The sequence below is a fragment of the Macaca fascicularis genome, chromosome 1 (assembly GCF_037993035.2).
Source record: "Macaca fascicularis isolate 582-1 chromosome 1, T2T-MFA8v1.1".
NCBI lineage: Eukaryota > Metazoa > Chordata > Mammalia > Primates > Cercopithecidae > Macaca > Macaca fascicularis.
The window spans coordinates 181,825,786-181,848,922 of record NC_088375.1 but is presented as its reverse complement, the minus strand read 5'-3'; the positions used below and the strand labels follow the sequence as shown (position 1 = coordinate 181,848,922).

General features: G+C 44.5%; 1 protein-coding gene across 5 annotated transcripts in view; it reads left to right on the top strand.

The window, feature by feature from the left end:
* The window catches only part of ZYG11A (zyg-11 family member A, cell cycle regulator), a 61,845-nt gene that overhangs the window by 16,067 nt on the left and 22,641 nt on the right, over nucleotides 1-23,137 (top strand). For 2 of the 5 annotated variants that reach the window (XM_005543350.3, XM_065522352.1), the window contains exons 3-8: nucleotides 2,361-3,112; nucleotides 8,509-8,649; nucleotides 11,903-12,079; nucleotides 16,030-16,094; nucleotides 17,375-17,474; nucleotides 17,563-17,613. In XM_005543350.3, the coding sequence (XP_005543407.3) occupies nucleotides 2,361-3,112; nucleotides 8,509-8,649; nucleotides 11,903-12,079; nucleotides 16,030-16,094; nucleotides 17,375-17,474; nucleotides 17,563-17,613 (1,286 nt within the window). Of the gene's footprint in view, nucleotides 1-2,360; nucleotides 3,113-8,508; nucleotides 8,650-11,902; nucleotides 12,080-16,029; nucleotides 16,095-17,374; nucleotides 17,475-17,562; nucleotides 17,614-23,137 lie in introns of those variants that run through there. The other 3 variants (XM_045370979.3, XM_074006358.1, XR_012420065.1) reach the window with 2 other exon arrangements.

Here is a 23,137-nt window from a genome sequence, read left to right as displayed (position 1 = left end):
GGGGTGGCTCAAGCCTGTAATCCCAGCACTTTGGGAGGCCGAGGCGGGTGGATCACGAGGTCAGGAGATCGAGACCATCCTGGCTAACATGGTGAAACCCCGTCTCTACTAAAAATACAAAAAACTAGCCGGGCGTGGTGGCGAGCGCCTGTAGTCCCAGCTACTCGGAGGCTGGGACGAGGCTGCGGCGGGAGGCTGAGGCGGGAGAATGGCGTGAACCCGGGAGGCGGAGCTTGCAGTGAGTTGAGATCCCGCCACTGCACTCCAGCCTGGGCGACACAGTGAGACTCCGTCTCAAAAAAAAAAAAAAAAAAAAAAAATTGGGCCGGGCGCGGTGGCTCAAGCCTGTAATCCCAGTACTTTGGGAGGCCGAGACGGGCGGATCATGAGGTCAGGAGATCGAGACCATCCTGGCTAACACAGCGAAACCCTGTCTCTACTAAAAAAAACACAAAAAACTAGCCGGGCGAGGTGGTGGGTGCCTGTAGTCCCAGCTACTCGGGAGGCTGAGGCAGGAGAATGGCGTAAACCCGGGAGGTGGAGCTTGCAGTGAGCTGAGATCCGGCCACTGCACTCCAGCCTGGGCGACAGAGCAAGGCTCTGTCTCAAAAAAAAAAAAAAATTGGCCGGGTGCATTGGCTCACGCCAATCTCAGCACTTTGGGAGGCCAAGGCGGGTGGATCACCTGAGGTCAGGAGTTTGAGACCAGCTTGACCAGCATGGAGAAACCCTGTCTCTACTAAAAATAAATACAAAAATTAGCTGGGCATAGTAGCACATGCCTGTAATCCCAGCTACTTGGGAGGCTGAGTCAGGAGAATTGCTTGAAGCTGGGAGGCAGAGGTTGCCTGGGCAACAAAAGTGAAAAAAAAAAAATTGTCAGCGTTTCTTGTTGGTTTGACTTTTAGTGGTCATTACTCTCCTTCACCTTTCTGGTTTAGAGTAGTTTTCTGTTTTGTTTTTTTTCTTGTGTCCTGGATTACTCTTCCACAATTTCCTTCTGTTTTTCTATCTGCACCTTAAGTATTTTGTGCTTCTTAAGGACCTGTCTTGGATACTTTTCTCACTCTGAACACTCCTTATGTGATTTTCCTTGGTTTATTTTACCTCCTCTACTGTCGTTCCCCAGAGTTCTCAGCCCGTTATCCTAAACTCCTGAATCATGTTACCAATTGCTCCCTTGGTGTCCTGCACTTTTCTCTGGGCAGCTGAGTCATCATATTTTCCTGATTTTCTTCCTACCTCATTGAATGCTGCTGTTTTTATTTTTTTGAGACAGAGTTTTGCTCTTGTTGCCCAGGCTGGAGTGCCGTGGTGTGATCTTAACTCGCTGCCATGACTTAGCTCACTGCAACCTCTGCCTCCCAAGTTAAAGCATTTCTCCTGCCTCAGCCTCCCGCTTTGATTACAGGGGCCTGTCACCACGCCTTGCCAACTTTTTATATTTTTAGTAAAAATGGGTTTCACCATGTTGGCCAGGCTGGTCTCGAACTCCTGATCTCAAACTCCTGACCTCAACTAATCTGCCTGCCTCAGCCTCCCAAAGTGCTTCAATTACAGGTGTGAGCCACTGCATCCAGCCTATTTTATTTTTTTTGAGACAGGGTCTCACTCTGTCGCCCAGGCTGGACTGTAGTGGTGTGATTATGGTTTACTGTAACTTCAAATTCCTGGGCCCAAGTGATCCTCCTATCTCAGCCTCCTGAGTAACTGGGACTACAGGTATGCACTACCATGCCTGGCTAATTCAACATTTTTTTTTTGTAGAGACAGAGTGTCCCCATGTTGCCCAGGCTGCTCTCAAACTCCTGGGCTCAAGCAGTCCACATGCCTGGGACTCCCAAAGTGCTGGGGTTACAAGCATAAGCCACTGTGCACAGCCTAAATTTTTCTTTTTTCTTTCTTTTTTTTTTTGGTTAGCAACAGTCTTAGTCTGTGTCTCCTAGGCTGGAGTGCAGTGGCACCTACTTGGCTCACTGTTCCGCCTCCCTCCCAGGTTCAAGCAATTCTCGTGCCTGAGCAATGAGTAGCTGGGACTACAGGCACCCGCCACCTCGCCCAGCTAGTTTTTTTGTACTTTTTAGTAGAGACGGGATTTCACCGTGTTCGCCAGGATGGTCTCGATCTCCTGACCTCGTGATCCGCCCGTCTCGGCCTCCCAAAGTGCTGGGATTACAGGCTTGAGCCGCCGCGCCCGGCCGAGATAATAATCTTACTAAAGGAGTTTAGAACAATGCTAGCACAGAGCAGTAAATGTTGTCATTATTGTTATTATTAGCATCTGTCTTCTTTGCCACATTTTATCCTGGAAAGACATGAGATCTAGTCGTCATTACAAGTTGGTTCTGGTTCTTTTATAGGCAAGCTGACTGACAGAACAGCAAGCATTTTCCGAGGCAACCAAATGAAACTGAAGCTGGTCAATATCCAAAAAGCTAAAATCTCTACAGCTGCATTCATAAAAGCCTTCTGCCATCATAAGCTCATTGAACTGAACGCTACTGCAGTGCATGCTGACCTCCCAGTTCCAGACATCATAAGTGGACTCTGCAGCAATAGCTGGATCCAGCAAAACCTCCGGTGTCTCCTGTTAGACTCGACAAGCATCCCTCAAAATTCAAGATTACTGTTCTTTAGTCAGCTCACTGGTCTTCGCATTTTAAGTGTTTTTAATGTTTGTTTTCATACTGAAGACCTGGCTAATGTTTCTCAGTTACCAAGACTGGAAAGCTTAGATATCTCTAATACTCTGGTCACTGATATTTCTGCACTACTTACCTGTAAGGATCGATTGAAGTCTCTTACAATGCACTATCTAAAATGCCTGAGCATGACCAAACCACAAATTCTTGCAGTCATTAGAGGACTTACATGTCTGCTTCACCTTGATATTTCTGTTCACAGGCAACTCAAATCAGACCTAGCTTTTCATTTGCTACAGCAGAAGGATATCCTGCCCAATGTTGTGTCATTGGATATTTCTGGGGGCAGTTGCATCACTGATGAAGCTGTAGAACTATTTATACAACAGCGGCCTGCCATGCAATTTGTGGGACTATTGGCCACGGATGCTGGCACTTCTGACTTCTTTACTGCAAAGCAAGGCTTGAGGGTTTGTTCTTATCTAAATAAGTTTTGTTTCATTTGTTTAGAACATTATTAAACTTGTGCTATAGACCAGAATTTTTACCAGGTATTAGGGTTACGGAGACAGATAAAAAAATCTTTAAACAGCTTATTTAATAATTAACGATTATTGTGCACCTACTATGTGGTAGGTTGTGAGAATATTATTATTTTTTGAGATGGAGTTTTGCTCTTGTTGCCCAGGCTGGAGTGCAATGTTGCGATCTCGGCTCACTGCAACCTCTGCCTCCTGGGTTCAAGCGATTCTCCTGCCTCAGCCTCCCGAGTAGCTGGGATTACAGGCATGTGCCATCACACCTGGGTAGTTTTGTATTTTTAATAGAGATTGGGTTTCTTCATGTTGGTCAGGCTGGTCTCAGACTCCTGACCTCAGGTGATCTGCCTGCCTTGGCCTCCCAAAGTGCTGGAATTACAGGCGTGAGCCACCGTGCCCAGCCACACGTGAGAATATAATATTAAGATATAGGCTGAGCACGGTGGCTCACGCCTGTAATCCCAGCACTTTGGGAGGCCGAAGCGGGCAGATCACTTGAGGTCAGGAGTCCGAGGCCAGCCTGGCCAACATGGTGAAACCTGGTCTGTATTAAAAATACAAAAATTAGCCTGGTGTGGTGGCGGGCGCCTATAATCCCAGCTACTTGGGAGGCTGAGGCAGGAGAATCGCTTGAACCCGGGAGGTGGAGGTTGCAGTTAGCTGAGACTGCACTACCGCATTCCAGCCTGGCCAAAAGCGAAACTCAGTCTCAAAAAAAAAAAAAAAGAAAAAAAGAAAAAAAGATACAGTCCCAGCCTCCATGTTGGCTTGATAATCAGGACCGTTTTTTTTTTGTTGTTTTTTTGTTTTTTTTTTTGTTTTTGCGACAGAGTATCCCTCTGTTGCCCAGGGTGGAGTGCGGTGGCACCATCTCGGCTCCTTGCCACCATGCCCAGCTAATTTTTTATTTTTAGTAGAGACAGGGTTTCACCATGTTGGCCAGGGTGGTCTCGAACTCCTGACCTCAGGTGATCTGCCCACCTCCGCCTTCCAAAGTGCTGGGATTACAGGAGTGGGGCACCATGCTCTGCATGTGGTTTTCTCCTTTCATCCTCCCATTTTACATGGATGAGGAAAGTGGAAGCTTCAGGAGGTTTAGCTACTTACCCAAAATCATGGAATTATTAAGTGGTAGAGCGGGGACCTGTGCCAAAGTATGACTCTAAAACTTGTGTTCTTTAGCTCTGTGAAGAGCAGAATATAATGGATAAGGTATGTGATCAACATGGCTAACATTTTTTTTTTTTTTTTTTTTTGAGACGGAGTCTCGCTGTGTCTCCCAGGCTGGAGTGCAGTGGCGTGATCTCGGCTCACTGCAAGCTCCGCCTCCCGAGTTCACGCCATTCTCCCGCCTCAGCCTCCCAAGTAGCTGAGACTACAGGTGCCCGCCACCACGCCCGGCTAGTTTTCTGTATTTTTAGTAGAGACGGGGTTTCACCATGTTAGCCAGGATAGTCTCGATCTCCTGACCTCGTGATCCACCCGCCTCGGCCTCCCAAAGTGCTGGGATTACAGGCTTGAGCCACCACGCCCGGCATGGCTAACATTTTTGTGTGAAGTATTGATAAGCAATTTTACATTTTGGGGTTTTTATTGTTGTTGTTCTTTGGAACATTTACATGAAACAAAAAGGAATTTTAGAAAGATTACTTAAGATGGCCTGGCATGGTGGCTCACGCCTGTAATCGCAGCACTTTGAGAGGCCAAGGCTGGTGGATCACTTGAGACCAGGAGTTTGAAACCAGCCTAGCCAACCCTGTCTCTACTAAAAATACAAAAATTAGCTGGGTGTGGTGGCGCCCCCCTGTAATCCCAGCTACTCAGGAGCCTGAGCCAGGAGAATCGCTTGAACCTGGGAGGCAGAAGTTGCAGTGAGCTGAGGTCGTGCCACTGTTCTCCATCCTGGGTGACAGTGAGACTCTGTCTCAAAAAAAGAAAAAAGAAAATATTACCTAAGAGAAAAGTATTGAGCATTGATGAGATGATGAGATAAGTCTATAGATGCACATGGTATTCATTTTTTATTCATTTAAAAATATTTTAAATTAAAATTTTAATATTTTTACAGGCAAGGTGTCACTATGTTGCATGACCTCACTACTGATTAGCATGGGAGTTTTGACCTCCATTTCTGGCCTTGATCAGTTCACCTCTCCTTAGGCAACCTGGTGGTCCCCTGCTCCTGGAAGCTTAACATTGATGCCAGGCTTGGTATGGATACCCAATTGGCATGCACACTACAGCCCAGAACTCCTGGGTTCAGGCAGTCCTCCTGCCTTAGCCTCCCAAGTAGCTGGAACTATAGTCATGTGCCACTGTGCCTGGCTCATGGTGTTACTTTTGAACATACATTTAAATACATGTGGTTAGGAATATATATTTTTAAAACAGTGGTTCTTTACCTTAGATGTACATTGTAATCACTGTGGGAGCTTTACTGATGCCTGTGTCCTGTCCCCCAGAGATTATGATTTAATTGGTCTGGGACTTGGCCTGGGCATCAGGATTTTAAAAACTCCTAGCTAATTATAATGTAGAGCCAAGGTTCAGAGCTATTATTATTATTATTTTTTGTTTTGTGGAGACAGAGTTTTGTTCTTGTTGCCCAAGGTGGAGTGCAATGGCGCAATCTCGGCTCACTGCCACCTCTGCCTCCTAGATTCAAGTGATTCTCCTACCTCAGCTTCCCGAGTAGCTGGGATTACAGGCGTGCACCACCACACCTGGCTAATTTTTTTGTATTTTTAGTAGAGGCAGAGTTTCACCATGCTAGTCAGGCTGGTCTCGAACTCCCAGACCTCAGGTGATCCACTCGCCTTGGGCTCCCAAAGCGCTGGGATTACAGGCATGAGCCACCGTGCCCAGCCCAGAGCTATTGTTTTTTTTTTTTTTTTTTTTTTTTTTGAGACAGAGTCTCGCTGTGTCTCCCAGGCTGGAGTGCAGTGGCGTGATCTCGGCTCACTGCAAGCTCCACCTGCCGGGTTCACACCATTCTCCCGCCTCAGCCTCCCAAGTAGCTGAGACTACAGGCGCCCGCCACCACGCCCGGCTAGTTTTTTGTATTTTTAGTAGAGACGGGGTTTCACCATGTTAGCCAGGATAGTCTCGATCTCCTGACCTCGTGATCCACCCGCCTCGGCCTCCCAAAGTGCTGGGATTACAGGCTTGAGCCACCGCGCCCGGCCCAGAGCTATTGTTTTAAAAGAATTCTTTCTTTATAATCATACCTCCTTTGTTCTTCCTAGGGGAAGAGAGTAAAGTGATTTGTATACTCATTCGTTGTGTTAACATTTTATTCTTTTGATTTGAAATTAGCAATTGTTGTATTTTAATTAATTAATTTTTTTATTGAGACAGAGTCACTCTATTGTCCAGGACGGAGTGCAGTGGCACTGCAACCTCTGCTGTGAGCCGAGATCTCCAAATTTTTTTGGGGACAGTCAAGTCCTGCTCTGTCGCCCAGGCTGGAGTGCAATGGTCCTATCTTAGCTCACCACCAAGGATTATCTCTTCTCCCTTGGATTAACTTGACATCTTTGTTGAAAATCGGGTGTCCGTATACGTGTGAGTCTATTACTGGGCTCTTTATTTTTTTAAATTTTTATTTATTTATTTTTTTGAGATGGAGTCTCGCCCTGTCACCCAGGCTGGAGTGCAGTAGCACGATCTCCATTCACTGCAAGCTCTGCCTCCCGGGTTCGCGCCATTCTCCTGCCTCAGCCTCCCGAGTAGCTGGGACTACAGGTGCCCACCACAATGCCCGGCCAGTTTTTTGTGTTTTTAGTAGAGATGGGGTTTCACCATGTTAGCCAAGATAGTCTCGATCTCCTGACCTCATGGTCCGCCTGCCTCGGCCACCCAAAGTGCTGGGATTATCGGCGTGAGCCACCTTTATCTGTTTGTCTATCTCCACCAATACTATATATATATGTGTGTGTGTGTGTGTGTGTGTGTGTGTGTGTGTGTATATATATATTTATTTATTTATTTTTTTCTGAGACAGAATCTCGGTCTGTCACTCAGGCTAGAGTGCAGTGGTGTGATCTCTGCTCACTGCAACCTCCACCTCCCAGGTTCAAGTGATTCTCCTAGCTCAGCCTCCTAAGTAACTGGGAGTGTAGGCATGCACCACCACGCCTAGCTAATTTTTGTACTTATTAGTAGAGATGAGGATTCACCATGTTGGCCAGGCTGGTCTTGAACTCCTGACCTCAGGTGATCTGCCCGCCTTGGCCTCCCAAAGTGTTGGGATTACAGGCCTGAGCCATCACGCCCGGCCTACTGTCTTGATTACTCTAACTTTATATGAAGTCTTGAAATTAGGTAATGTGACTTCTTCAACTATGTTATTCTGTTTCATAATTGTTTTGGTTATTCTAGGTTCTTTGTATTTCCATATGAATCATAAAAACAACTTGTCAATATCTACAAAAAGGACTACTGGTATTTTAGTTGGGATTGCATTGAATCTATAGGTCAGTTTGAGGAAAATTGCCATTCAATAACGTTGAGTCTCCTGTTGTTTTGAAAAATAGAGGTGAGGTCTCACTACGTTGCCCAGGCTGATCTCATAGTCCTAGGCTCAAGCAACCCTTGTGCCTCAGACTTCCGAAGTGTTGGGATTACAGGCATTAGCCACCATGCCTGGCACTAGTCTCCTGATTCTTTTTTTTTTTTTTTTTTGAGACTGAGTCTGGCTCTGTCGCCCAGGCTGGAGTGCAGTGGCCGGATCTCAGCTCACTGCAAGCTCCACCTCCCGGGTTTACGCCATTCTCCTGCCTCAGCCTCCGGAGTAGCTGGGACCACAGGCGCCCGCCACCTCGCCCGGCTAGTTTTTTGTATTTTTTAGTAGAGACGGGGTTTCACCGTGTTAGCCAGGATGGTCTCGATCTCCTGACCTTGTGATCCGCCCGTCTCGGCCTCCCAAAGTGCTGGGATTACAGGCTTGAGCCACCACGCCCGGCTAGTCTCCTGATTCTTGAACCCAGTATATCTCGGCATTTATTTAGATCTTTAATTTCTCTCAGCATATTTTGTCATGTAGCTGGGACTACAGGCGCCTGCCACCACGCCTGGCTAATTTCTGTAATTTTAGTAGAGACGGGGTTTTACCATATTGTTCAGGCTGGTCTCTAACTCCTGACCTCAGGTGAGCCACCTGCCTTAGCCTCCCAAAGTGCTGGAATTACAGGCGTGAGCCACTGCACCTGGCCAACACATGGAACATTTCATTGAACATCTGTTATTGTCTCAAACACTGGATGCCCCAAAAACCCTGTGCTTAAAAATGAATGGTGAAACCTATTTGGTAACGTCTTTATTTTCAGGTTGCTGGAGGAGCCAGTATGAGTCAGATTTCAGAAGCTCTGAGCCGATACAGGAACAGATCATGTTTTATGAAGGAAGCCCTCTGCAGGCTATTCACAGAGACATTTTCAATGGAGGTGACCATGCCTGCTATTTTAAAGGTAATTGAAGAAAGAAAAATTTTATTATTACTTCTTAACTTGGTTCAATTAATAATTGTTAATGAACCACACTGAATATAATAAATTATATGCTTTATTCTATAGTGAGTCAAGTGCTCTCATAGAGCAAAGAAAAGAATGTTAAGCTTAGCTGACAAAGTGTCTTTTGCTTTGAGTATCTGGATTTATGTGGAATAAATTTGAATCAAAACAGTTAAAATTTGGTCTAAGTAAGGGACTAATAGGATCATGTGGTAAGTGGCTTGGGAAAGAAAACTGCAGTTATTTATTTTTCTTTTATACATGTGTTTATTTGAAACATAATTGTTTTTAGTGAAACATAACAATGAAAGGTCTTAAGAAAAATCTTTTCTTTTATTATTTGTAATTTTTTGCAATTCTTTAAAAATATGGATATTTCCCCAGCACTTTGAGAGGCTGAAGCGGGTGGATCACGAGGTCAAGAAATTGAGACCATCCTGGCCAACATAGTGAAACCCCATCTCTACTAAATACAATAGAAAAATTAGCTGGGCATGGTGGCGCGCTCCTGTAGTCCCAGCTACTTGGGAGACTGAGGCAGGAGAATCGCTTGAGGTTGCAGTGAGCCGAGATCGCGCCACTGCACTCCCTCCTGGTGACAGAGCGAGACTCAAAAAATATATATATATATTTTTACAGCATGGGCGATTAACTTTATTTACAGCTCAAAAGCAATAATGTATAAAGAAAAACTCTGGGTCAGCTGTGGTGGCTCATGCCTGTAATCCCACCACTTTGGTTGGGAGGCCCAGATGGGAGGATTTCCTGAGGCCAAGAGTTCAAGACCATCCTGATCAACATTAGTAAGACCCTGTCTCTACACAAATTTAGAAAAAAAAAAAAAGCTCTGGCTGGGCGCCATGGCTCACACCTGTAATCCCAGCACTTTTTGGGAGGCTGAGGTGGGCAGATCACCTGAGGTCAGGAGTTCGAGACCAGCCTGGCCTACATGGTGGAACCCCGTCTCTACTGAAAATACAAAAATTAGCCAGGCTTGGTGGCAGGTGCCTGTAATCCGAGCTACTGGGGAGGTTAAGTCAGGAGAATCACTTGAACTTAGGAGAAGGAGGTTGCAGTGAGCCGAGATGATGCCACTGCACTCCAGCCTGGGCGACAGAGTGAGACTCTGTCTCAAAAAAAAAAAAAAAAAAATTAGCTGGGCATGGTTGCACATGCCTATAGTCCCAGCTACTTGGGTGACTGACATTGGAGGACTTTGTGAGCTGAGGAATTTGAGGCTGCTACAGTAAGCTATGATGGTGCCACTATACTCCAGCCTGGGTAACAAAGCAAGATCCCAACTCGAAAAAATAAATAAAAAATTCTGGGCCTTTTTTTCCATCTGTAAGGAAGAGATTGAATTAAATGTTCTTCTGTTTTTGTTTGTTTGTTTTTGTTGTTGTTCTTTGAGACAGGGTCTCACTCTGTTGCCCAGGCTGGAGTGCAGTGGCATGATATGGTCTCAGCTAACTGCAGTCTTGACCTCCTGGGCTCAAGTGATCCTCCTGCCTCAGCCTCCTGAGTAGCTGGGACTATAGGCGTGCCCCACCATGCCTGGCTATTTTTTTGTTTTTTCTATAAAGATGAGGTCTTACTATGTTGCCTAGGCTGAATTTAGATGTTCTAAATTTCTTTTCATGCTAAGATTCTATAATTTTTGTGAAAATCACATTTCTTTTGGTTTCTGGATTTTTTTTTTTTTTTTTTTTTGAGACGGAGTCTCGCTGTGTCTCCCAGGCTGGAGTGCAGTGGCGTGATCTCGGCTCACTGCAAGCTCCGCCTCCCGAGTTCACGCCATTCTCCCGCCTCAGCCTCCCAAGTAGCTGAGACTACAGGCGCCCGCCACCACGCCCGGCTAGTTTTTTGTATTTTTAGTAGAGACGGGGTTTCACCATGTTAGCCAGGATAGTCTCGATCTCCTGACCTCGTGATCCACCCGCCTCGGCCTCCCAAAGTGCTGGGATTACAGGCTTGAGCCACCGCGCCCGGCCTGGTTTCTGGATTTCTAAATTGCAGATGATGGCAATCTAATGAAACTGAAAAATCAATTTAGCAATATACAAAAAATGTCATTTTCCATAGCAGAAGTATATCCCAGGTCTGTCTCTAGTAGAGGAAACAGATCACAGTGTCCCTGAATGGCAGAGCAGGTGGGGTCTAAGCTTGGAACAATGCCTTCATTTTACATTTGTGTTCGAGGTCTTCCACAGTATAGCTTCAAGTTACCTAATGTTTTGTTTTACCATGTTTCAAATTCTTCTTCTCTGTTGGTGGATTTATCCCATCCTTTTTCCACTTTGTTTTTCTTTTTTTTTTTTTTTTTTGAGACGGAGTCTCGCTGTGTCGCCCAGGCTGGAGTGCAGTGGCGCGATCTCGGCTCACTGCAAGCTCCACCTCCCGGGTTCACGCCATTCTCCCGCCTCAGCCTCCGAGTAGCTGGGACTACAGGCGCCCGCCACCACGCCCGGCTAGTTTTTTTGTATTTTTAGTAGAGACGGGGTTTCACCATGTTAGCCAGGATGGTCTCGATCTCCTGACGTCGTGATCCACCCGCCTCGGCCTCCCAAAGTGCTGGGATTACAGGCTTGAGCCACCGCGCCCGGCCCACTTTGTTTTTCTTTATCACGCTTCTTTTCCCTAGGAATACCCTGTCCATTCTGCCCCCACATTTATCTCCTCCTGTGTAAATCCTGAGACTCTGCCTAAATGTGCTCTCTCAATGAGTTCTTTTGATTCTCTCCCAGAAATGACCACTCTCTCCATAATTACTGTCCTCAGACATCACTTCATTGATGCGTCTTTTATGGTGCTTTTCTTCCATTTTATTTTTTTGGCATTTCTCACAGTGTTAGTACTCTCACAAGGCTTTATGCTAATGAGTAGCTGTCACTCATGTTTGTGTCCCCTGCAGCGCCTGGCACAGTAGCTTGTATGGAGTGAGGCTCAATAAATGATTTTGAGTTAATTTCACAGATAAAGGAACAGATGTCTTGAGAAAGGAAGTGACTTGGCCAAAGTCACACAGATAGTGACTCCATTTGGATTAGAAGGCTTTGCTGTAATACTCTGATGTACTAAAGAATAAATGCTTGGAGTAGGGAAAATCTGTTCCTGTCCCAATAAACGAAGATTTCTGCCAACCAAAACATGGACAAGACAGCATAGAGAATATTAGTGGCATCATATGCACTAAAAACAAGTTCATCTTCAGCTTGTGGCTGTAGGAATGAGGAATCACCCGTTGGATTTGCCAGTGCAGTTCACAGCCAGTGCTTGCGCTCTCAACCTAACACGCCAGGGCCTGGCCAAGGGGATGCCTGTTCGCCTGTTGTCAGAGGTCACCTGTCTACTTTTCAAGGCTCTGAAAAATTTCCCCCATTACCAGCAGGTAATTTCAATTGAATATTTGTTTGTGCTTTTTTTGTTGTTGTTGATACAGAGTCTAAGCTCTGTTGCCCAGGCCAGAGTGCAGTGGCACTGTTTGTTTTTGGGTTTTTTTGTTGTTTGTTTGTTTTAAAGACAGAGTCTCTCTTTGTCACCCAGGCTGGAGTGCAGTGGCATGATCTCGGTTCACTGTGACCTCTGTCTCCCGGATTCAAGCAATTTTCCTGCCTCAGCCTCCTTAGTAGCTGGGATTACAGGCGTGCACCACCACGCCCAGCTAACTTTTGTATTTTTAGTAGAGATGGGTTTCACCATGTTGGTCAGGCTGGTCTCAAACTCCTGACCTCGTGAGCCACCATGTGTGGCAGACAATTTGTGTTTTTTAACTTTAGGATAAATAGGTGAAAAATATATTATTTAGTTCTGGTTTTTCGCCCTATTAGAGAAAGAGAATAGATAAAAGAGTTTGTGTTTGTTATAGAAAAAATAGGAAATATAGATAAGCAGTGAGGTTAAAATTTTCTTTTTCTTTTTTCTTTTTTTTTTTTTTTTGAGAGATTTTCACTCTTGTTGCCCAGGCTGGAGTGCAGTGGTGTGATCTCGGCTCACTGCAACCTCTGCCTCCCGGGTTCAAGCGATTCAGCTGGGCCTACATGTGCATGCCACCACAGCTGGCTAATTCTTTTTTTTTTTTTTTTGGGGGGGGATAGTCTTGCTGTGTCACCCAGGCTGGAGTGCCGTGGCGCGATCTTGGCTCACTGCAAGCTCCACCTCCCAGGTTCACGCCATTCTGCTGCCTCAGCCTCTCCAGCAGCTGGGACTATAGGCACCCGCCACCACACCTGGTTAATTTTTTTTTTTTTTTTTGTATTTTTAGTAGAGACAGGGTTTCACCGTGTTAGCCAGAATGGTCTTGATCTCCTGACCTCGTGATCTGCCCGCCTCGGCCTCCCAAAGTGCTGAGATTACAGGTGTGAGCCACCACACCCAGCCAGTTAATTCTTTTGTATTTTTAGTAGAGACGGGGTTTTACCATGTTGGTCCATCTGGTCTCAAACTCCAGACCTCAGTATTACAGGTGTGAGCCATTGCTCCCAACCTGAGGTTAATATTTTTAAAATCTCTCATAAACATACTGCCCAGAAACATCTATTAACACTTTATTGTTTAGACCTTTACCTCACCCTACACATGAAAATTAAGCTGAATTGAATCATACATCTAAATATAAAAGTAAGGCTGGGCTTAGTGGCTCATTCCTATAATGCCAGCACTTTGGGAGACCAAGAGGGCAGGCTCACTTGAGGCTAGGAGTTTATGATCAGCCTGGGCAACATAGCGAGACCCAGTCTTTACTAAAAATAAAAAATAAAAATTGGCTGAGCATGGTGGCAAGCATCTGTAGTCCTTGCTACTCGGGAGACTGAGGTAGGAGGATTACTTGGAGTTGGAAGCTGCAGTGAGCTTTGATCTGAGCCACTACACTCCAGCCTGGGCAACAAAGCCAAGACCCTGTCTAACAAAAACCTTGTCTAAACAAGACCCTGTGCCTGGCCTACAAAAACAGACAGACAAAAAAGAAAAGAATAAAACTTTAACAAAACATAAGAGAAAACATTTGTGACCTTGGGGTAAGTAAAGATATCTTAGGTTATGAAAAGCACATTATAAAAGAAAAAAATGAAAGTTCATCAAAATTAAAAGCTGTTCTTTCTCACACACACACATGTATATACACACACCTTTTTTTTTTTTTTTTTGGTGAGTCTCGCTCTGTTGCCTAGGCTGGAGTGCAGTGGTGCGATCTTGCCTCACTGCAATCTCCGTCTCCTGGGTTCATGCCATTCTCCTGCCTCAGCCTCCCAAGTAGCTGGGACTACAGGCGCCCGCCACCATGCCCAGCTAATTTTTTTTTTTTTTTTGTATTTTTAGTAGAGATAGGATTTCACTGTGTTAGCCAAGATGGTCTCGATCTCCTGACCTCGTGATCTGCCCGCCTCGGCCTTCCAAAGTGCTGGGATTACAGTCGTGAGCCACCGTGCCTAGCCTACACACATTTTCATTTTTATTATTTTTTTTGAGATGAAATCTCACTCTGTTGCCCAGGCTGGAGTGCAGTGGCATGATCTTGGCTCACTGCAACCTCTGCCTCCTGCCTCAGCCTCTCGAGTAGCTGGGATTACAGGTGCACGCCACCATGCCTGGCTGATTTTGTATTTTTAGTATAGATGCGGTTTCACCATGTTGGCCAGGCTGGTTTCAAACTGCTGACCTCAGGTGATCACCTACCTTGGCCTCCCAGAGTGCTGGGATTACAGGAGTGAGCCACCATGCCTGGCCCCCTCCCCAACATATTTTTAAAAATGAAAAGGTAGGCCGGGCGCGGTGGCTCAAGCCTGTAATCCCAGCACTTTGGGAGGCCGAGACGGGCGGATCACAAGGTCAGGAGATCGAGACCATCCTGGCTAACACGGCGAAACCCCGTCTCTACTAAAAACACAAAAAATTAGCCGGGCGAGGTGGCGGCGCCTGTGGTCCCAGCTACTCGGGAGGCTGAGGCAGGAGAATGGCGGGAACCCGGGAGGCGGAGCTTGCAGTGAGCTGAGATCTGGCCACTGCACTCCAGCCTGGGCGACAGAGCGAGACTCCGTCTCAAAAAAAAAAAAAAAAAAAAAAAAATGAAAAGGTAGATGATGGACTGGGAAACATGTTCATTTTATTTTATTTATTTATTTATTTTTTGAGACGGAGTCTTGCTCTGTCGCCCAGGCTGGAGTGCAGTGGCGCGATCTCGGCTCACTGCAAGCTCCGCCTCCCGGGTTCACGCCATTCTCCTGCCTCAGCCTCCCGAGTAGCTGGGACTACAGGCGCCCACATCTGCGCCCGGCTAATTTTTTGTATTTTTAGTAGAGACGGGGTTTCACCGTGGTCTCGATCTCCTGACCTTGTGATCCGCCCGCCTCGGCCTCCCAAAGTGCTGGGATTACAGGCGTGAGCCACCGCGCCCGGCCTTGTTCATTTTATATATATGAGAATCGACTTCATTCAGAGTATCTAAAGAACTCAACTTGTCAATACAGTACAAATAAACCAGTTATAAAAATGATCAAAGAATTTGAACAGTTTGGTAGTTTCTTTAGAAGTTAAATATATACTTTATAAACTACCTAGTCATTCCACTCCTAGGTATTTATTGAAGATAAATGAAAGCATGTATCCATATAAAGATATTTACATGAATGTTCATGGTACCTTTATTTAATTGCCAAAAACTTGAAACATACCAAATGTCCAACAACAGGCGAATAGATACATTGTAACAAATCTATTTACGGAAACACTGGTTGGCACACAAAGAGATGAAGTACTGATATCTGCAGTGTAGATGACACTCAAAAATGTTATATGCTTAGCAAAACAGGCCAAACTCAGAAGAGCAGAACCACATGATTCCATTTGCATAACACCTTAAAAAAACTAATCTATAATGATTGCAATTTTCCAAGGATAGGGTTACAGGGTTGAGACTGACTGGAAGAGGGGACAGTGGTACTCTCTGGGGAGATAGAAGTATTAAATCTTGATTGTAGCAGTGGTTACACAGTGGTATACATTTGTGAAATCTAATTCAAATGTGTACTTTGTAAAGGGAGTTGATTTTTTAAAAAATACAATTAGGAAGGTGGTTTTCCTCATTTATTTCTACCTTACTTTTAAAGTTGGAAAATCCTACTCAGTCTTCATTCCCTCATGACAGTCATCAGTTATAGCATTAAATGAAAATTTTGGATAGGGACAGGTATTTTCTTATGAGCTCTCAATAAGAGCTTTTGAGCTTTTCTTATGAGCTCTCAATAAGAAAAGCTCACTGGTACTACTTCCAAATACATACAATCTTTGTTTAGAATGGAATGTTACATTTGTTCAAAATTATTTTTCTTTATTCTCTAAAAGTTACAGAAGAATTGTCTTCTCTCCTTAACCAATTCCAGGATTCTTGTGGATGTTCCGTTTGACAGGCAAGTATAAGACTTGGTCATTTGATTGGGGTGTTGGCCTTTGGTTATTAAATGCAGGGGCCTGATTAAGGCTGGGATAAGGTGTTTGGAGAGAAGGTTCTGTTGAGCTTCTTCCACATAGAAGTGATTAGAAGTACCCTACTTGAAATGTCTCCTAAAGTGATTCCAGTACAGGATAGTGGGTAAGAACAGGTTCCGAGAGCCAAACATACTTGGACTTAAGATCTAGCCCTTTCATTATCTTTGCTTATAAGTTTCCTCATTTGTTAAATAATGCCTCTTACCATCATTAGATACGATAGTGTCTGTAAAGTACAGGCTATTCTAAAGAATATTAGTAATAGGCCGGGCGCAGTGGCTCACGCCTGTAATCCCAGCACTTTGGGAGGCCGAGGCGGGTGGATCACGAGGTCAGGAGATCGAGATCACCCTGGCCAACATGGTGAAACCCCATCTCCACTAAAAATACAAAAATTAGCTGGGCATGGTGGCATGCGCCTGTGGTCCCAGCTACTTGGCAGGCTGAGGCAGGAGAATCGCTTGAACCCCGGAGGCGGAGGTTGCAGTGAGCCAAGATCGCACCATTGCACTCCAGCCTGGGCGACAGAGCGAGACTCCATCTCAAAAAAAAAAAAAAAGAAAGAAAGAAAAAAAGAAAAAGAATATTAGTAATTTATTCATTTTGTTATGTAATTATTATTTTAATAGTAATTTACTTTTTAATTATTTAGAAAATCATCATCATCATCCTAGCCATTCCAGAAGGATTTCCCTTGAGGCTTTAGCAGTCTCTCAGATTCACAAGTTTTAAAACATTTATAATAGCTGACATAAAAGAGCAGAGAAATGAGGCACAAGCTAACAAGAGCAAAGCCCCTGATTTGTGAATACAAGATTTAGGCTCAGTCACTTTGTAACTGAGTGATGTTTGCTGCAGCATTTTAGCATTGTCTGCTACTCAGATTACAAATTGCTACCACTCTGGAAATTCTCTTTCTTTTTCAGACCCATCGTAGTAGAAACTGGATGATAAATACATTTTTTCTTAGATTTGCTCATCTTTGTGTAAATTCTGTGTATTTTGCTCACATTCTTATTTGCATACTCTCCTATCCCCTGCCTGGTCTCTCTGCCAAATGCTCTTGGTTTTCATAGTTGAGGATGTAAAAGTCCAGGACTGTTTTTGTTATGGAATTACTCGGAGAATGCCAAATGATTTCTTCTGTGTAGTTTCACAAATTTTCTATATAGTTGTGAGAAAAATAAATACTGCTTTTCAGGTTTGATGCTGCCAAGTTTGTCATGAGATGGCTCTGTAAGCATGAAAACCCCAAGATGCAAACAATGGCAGTGAGTGTCACCTCTATTCTAGCTCTGCAGGTATGTGATTTCTTAAAGGCAAGATTTCTGTCTCTCTAGTTTTTATACAGGTTCCATAGTTCACTTGAGTCTTTCTGTTTGCTTACAGCTCTCACCTGAGCAAATGGCACAGCTTGAAGAGCTCTTCATGGCAGTTAAGGTAGGTTCCTTATCACGTTCATAACCTTTTTTTTTTTTTTTTAAAAAGTCAAATTTATGATTGTAGCTTAAAAAAAAATCAAATCATTCCAAAAGGCCTATTAAAGTGAGAAATCTGAAAGACTTTCTCCCCAGAAGAAACTTTCTAATTTTGTAGCTATTTCTTTTGATATATACCTCTACGTATCTTTTTTTTTTTTTTTTTTTGAGACAGAGTCTCACTCTGTCGCCCAGGCTGGAGTGCAGTGGTGCGATCTCGGCTCACTGCAACCTCTGCCTCCCGGATTCAAGCGATTCTCCTGCCTCACCCTCCTGAGTAGCTGGGATTATAGGCATCCCACACCCGGCTAATTTTTGTATTTTTAGTAGAGATGGGGTTTCACCATGTTGGACAGGCTGGTCTTGAACTCCTGACCTCGTCATCTGCGTGCCTAGGCATCCCAAAGTGCAGGGATTACAGGCATGAGCCACCACGCCTGGCCATACCTCCACATTTCTAAATAAAATGCTTATACTATAGTTTCTTGATTGAGCAGTTTTAGGTGTTACTGATTTTGCTACTACTACGGTAGGTAAGAACTTAGTTCTCCTACATATCTTTCTACAAATTACTTCCTCCTCAAGTCCCCAACAAATTTATATCACAATTTAAAATAAATCATTAATCAGTATTTATGTTATGATTATGTTAACATCGTTCACTAAAAAATTTATATCATGGCTGGGCGCGGTGGCTCAAGCCTGTAATCCCAGCACTTTGGGAGGCCGAGACGGGCGGATCACAAGGTCAGGAGATCAAGACCATCCTGGCTAACACGGTGAAACCCCATCTCTACTAAAAAATACGAAAAACTAGCCGGGCGAGGTGGCGGGCGCCTGTAGTCCCAGCTACACGGGAGGCTGAGGCAGAAGAATGGCGTAAACCCGGGAGGTGGAGCTTGCAGTGAGCTGAGATCCGGCCACTGCACTCCAGCCTGGGCGACACAGCGAGACTCTGTCTTAGAAAAAAAAAAAAAAAAAAAAAAAAAATTTATATCATTGGGCTGGGCGTGGTGGCTCACGCCTGTATTCCCAGCACTTTGGGAGGCTGAGGCGGGTGGATCACAAGTCAGGAGATTGAGACCATCTTGGACAATGTGGTGAAACCCCCTCTCTACTAAAAATACAAAAATATAAAAATTAGATGGTTGTGGTGGTGCATGCCTGTAATCCCAGCTACGTGGGAGACTGAGGCACGAGAATTGTTTGAACCCAGGAGGTGGAGGTTGCAGTGAGTGAGCTGAGATCGCACAGGTGCACTCCAGCCTGGTGACAGAGTAAGACTGTCTCAAAAAAAAAAAAAAATCATTGTTTTATTCTGTACTTTTTATTTTTATTTTATTATATGAATTTTTTTCCTCTTGTCGCTCAGGCTAGTGTGCAATGGCACGATCTCGGCCCACTGTAATCTCTGCCTCCTGGGTTCAAGCAATTCTCCTGCCTCAGCCTCCCAAATAGCTGGGATTACAGGCATGTGCCACCACGCCCGGCTAATTTTGTATTTTTTGTAGAGACAGGGTTTCACTATGTTGGTCAGGCTGTTCTTGAACTCCTGACCCTCAGGTGATCCACCCAACTCAGCTTTCCAGAGTGCTGGGTTTACAGGTCTGAGCTGCTGCGCTCAGCCTGTTATATGAATTTTTATCATTAATGTCTCAGCATATTTTTGTACTTTTTTTTTTTTTTTTTTTTTTTTGAGACGGAGTCTGGCTCTGTCGCCCGGGCTAGAGTGCAGTGGCCGGATCTCAGCTCACTGCAAGCTCCGCCCCCCGGGTTTACGCCATTCTCCTGCCTCAGCCTCCCGAGTAGCTAGGACTACAGGCGCCCGCCGCCTCGCCCGGCTAGTTTTTTGTATTTTTTAGTAGAGACGGGGTTTCACCGTGTTCGCCAGGATGGTCTCGATCTCTTGACCTCGTGATCCGCCCGTCTCGGCCTCCCAAAGTGCTGGGATTACAGGCTTGAGCCACCGCGCCCAGCCGGCTGTACTTTTTTTTTATGGCATTTGAGCCATCTTTTTTTTTTTTTTTTTTTTTTTTTTTTTGAGCTGTGTGGTCTCTTTGTAGCCCACGCTGGAGTGCAGTGGCATGATGATGGCTCACTGCAGCCTCGACTTCCTGGACTCAAGTGATCCTCCCACCTTAGCCTCCCAAGTAGTTGGGGACACAGGTGCATGCCACCAAATGACTGGCATATATATATATATATTTCTTTTAGTTACTTGTAGAGATGACGTCTTGCTGTGTTGCCCAGCCTGGTCTTAAATTCCTGGGCTCAAGTGGTTCTCCTATCTTGGCCTTCCAAAGTGCTGGGATTACAGGTTTGAGCCACCGCAACTGGCCTTTTTTTCTTTTTCCTCAAGAGTTATTTATTTATATATTTATTTTTGAGATGGAGTCTCACTCTGTCGCCCAGGCTGGAATGCAGTGGTGCAGTCTCAGCTCACTGAAACCTCTGCCTCCCGGGTTCAAGCGATTCTCTTGCCTCAGCCTCCTGAGTAGCTGGGATTACAGGAGCGCACCACCATGACTGGCTGATTTTTATATTTTTAGTAGAGATGGGGTTTCACTATGTTGGTCAGGCTGGTCTCCAACTGACCTTGTGATCCGTCCACCTCGGCCTCCCAAAAGTGCTGGGATTACAGGAGTGAGCCACCATGCCCAGCTGAATCATTTATGTTTTTTGTAAACTGTCTGTGGCTTTTTTCTACTTTACAGGATTTTTTTATACATTAAGGAAACAAGCCTTTGACTATGATATTGGAATGCATGTATTTTCTCCCATTTTGCTGTTTATTTTTAATTCATTTATGGGATGTTTTATGATGCAATAATTTTTTATTTTCATGTAGTTGAATTCATTCTCTTTTATTGTGCATCTGGGATTGATGGCGCACTGCAAAGTATTTCCCTCTATCATGAAGTATTTAAAAAATTTCTTTGTTTTGTTTGAGAGACTTGATCTCATTGTGTGCTGAAGCTGGTGTGTAGTGGCAAGTGGTATGATCATGGTTCATTGCAGCTTTATCCTCCTGGGCTCAAGCGACCCTCTTGAGTAGCTGTGTTGGTAGCCACCACATTCAGCCTCCTCACGTTTTTAATCCTATGATTTCTGTTCTTTCTTTTTTTCCTTTGGAATTGTTTTGAGATGTTGGGTCAGTTCAAGTTTTCTTCTCTGTGTTTCTACTTGCCTTTGCACTCTTTATGCTACCTTTATCATATTAAATTCCCCTGTATATATCTATGTTTGGACTTTATTCTGTTCCATTAATTTGCATGTCTGTCTACTCACTAACTTTTATCTCTTTTTTTTCTTTTTTCTTTCGTTTTTTTTTTTTTTTTGAGACGGAGTCCCGCTCTGTCGCCAGGCTGGAAGTGCAGTGGCACCATCTCGGCTCACTGCAACCTCTGCGTCCCTGGTTCAAGTGATTCTCCTGCCTCAGTCTCCTGAGTAGCTGGGATTATAGGCGTGCGCCACCACACCCTGCCAATTTTTGTATTTTTAGTAGAGATGGGGTTTTACCATTTTGGTCAGCCTGGTCACTAACTTTATCAATACTTAAATATTTAAGATCTGTCCTCAGATTTCTTTCAGTTATCCTTATCTATTTGTTTTTTCTGTGCAGACACCAGAATTGGCTTCCTGTTTCTGAGGGGAAAAAACCCATTTTCTTTGGGATTGTATTATAGATTGATGTAGAAAAATTGACATCCTGTAGTTTCTCCTATCTTGGAACAAGAGTGTGTTTATTCAAGTCTTTCATGTCCTCCAGAAGTATGTTCAAGTGTTTGTCATGTTATTATATGCTTCTTACATTTATTCTAAGGGTTTTACTTTTTGCATTGCTGTTACGGGTGGAATCTTGTGCTTATGAATATCTAATATCTAGTGTTAGGTTTATTTTGTTTTGTTAGCTTGTATGTCTGTTTACAATAGAGATGAAATCAATAATAAAAATCAAGAGTGATTTTGGATGTTTTCATTACTGAGATGCTTGAGATGTCAAGAAGGCAGTTTGAATTTTTTTTTGAGACAGAGTCTGCCTCTGTCGCCAAGGCTGAAGTGCAGTGGCCCCATCTTGGCTCACTGTAACCTGCACCTCCTGAGTTCAAGCCATTCTCCTGCCTCAGCCTTCCGAGTAACTGGGATTACAGGTGTGTGCCACCATGCCCGGCTAATATTTTTGTATCTTTAGTAGAGATGAGGTTTCACCATGTTGGCCAGGCTGGTCTCGAACTCCTGACTTCAGGTGATTCACCCGCCTTGGTCTCCCAAAGTGCTGGGATTACAGGCGTGAGCCACTGCACCTGGCCCCGTTTGAATTTTTAGTACAGATGGGGTTTCACCGTGTTGGCCAGGCTGATCTCGAACTCCTGACCTCAGGTGATCTACCCGCCTTGGCCTCCCAAAGTGCTGGGATTTTAAGTGTGAACCTCCACACCCGGCAAAATTTCTCTCAAAATGTTACTGCTCATTGATAATGCACCAGCCACCCAAGAGTTCTGATGGAGATGTACAAGCAAGGAAGTTAATATTTTCCTGCTTGTTATACAGTATCCATTCTGCAGCCCATGGATCAGAGAGTAATTTAGTAATTTATTATTTATTAATTATATTATTTATTTATTATTTAAGAAACATTTTGTGGCCCGGTGTGGTGGCTCACACCTGCAATCCCAGCATTTTGGGAGGCCGAGGCAGGCAGATCATTGTGGTCAGGAGTTTCAGACTGGCCTGGCCAACATGGTGAAACCCCATCTCTATTAAAAATACAAAAAAATTAGCCCGGCATGGTGACACATGCCTGTAATCCTAGCCACTCAGGAGGCTGAGGTGGGAGGATCGCTTGAACCTGGGAAGTGGAGGTTGCAGTGAGCCGAGATTGAGCCACTGTACTTCAGCATGGGTCGTGACAGAGTGAGACTCTGTCTCAAAAAAGAAAAGAAAGAAAAAAGAAACATTTTATAAGGCTAGACCTGCCATAGATAGGGATTCCCTTGACGAATTTGGACAAAGTAAACTGAAAACCTTTTGAAAGGATTCACCATTCTAGATACCATTAAGAAAATACATAGCGGTAGCTCGTGTCTGTAATTCTAGCACTTTGGGAGGCCAAGGGGAGCAGATTACTTGAGGCCAGGAATTTGAGACCAGCCTGGGCAACATGGTGAAACCCTGTCTCTACAAAATATTAGCCAGGAATGGTGGCATGCGTTTGTACTCTCAGCTACTTAGGAGGCTGAGATGGGAGGATCACTGGAACCCTAGGAGATTGAAGCTGCAGTGAGCGGTGATTGTGCCATTGCACTCCAGCCTGGGTGACAGAGACAAACAAACAAAAAGAGTATTCATGATTCTTGGGAGGAGGTCAAAATATGAACATTACCAGGAGTTCAGAAGTTGGTTGGAACCCTTGTGAATAACTTTGATGGGTCCAATTCTTTAGTGGAAGGAGTAACTGTAGATGCCAAGAGAACTAAAATTATAAA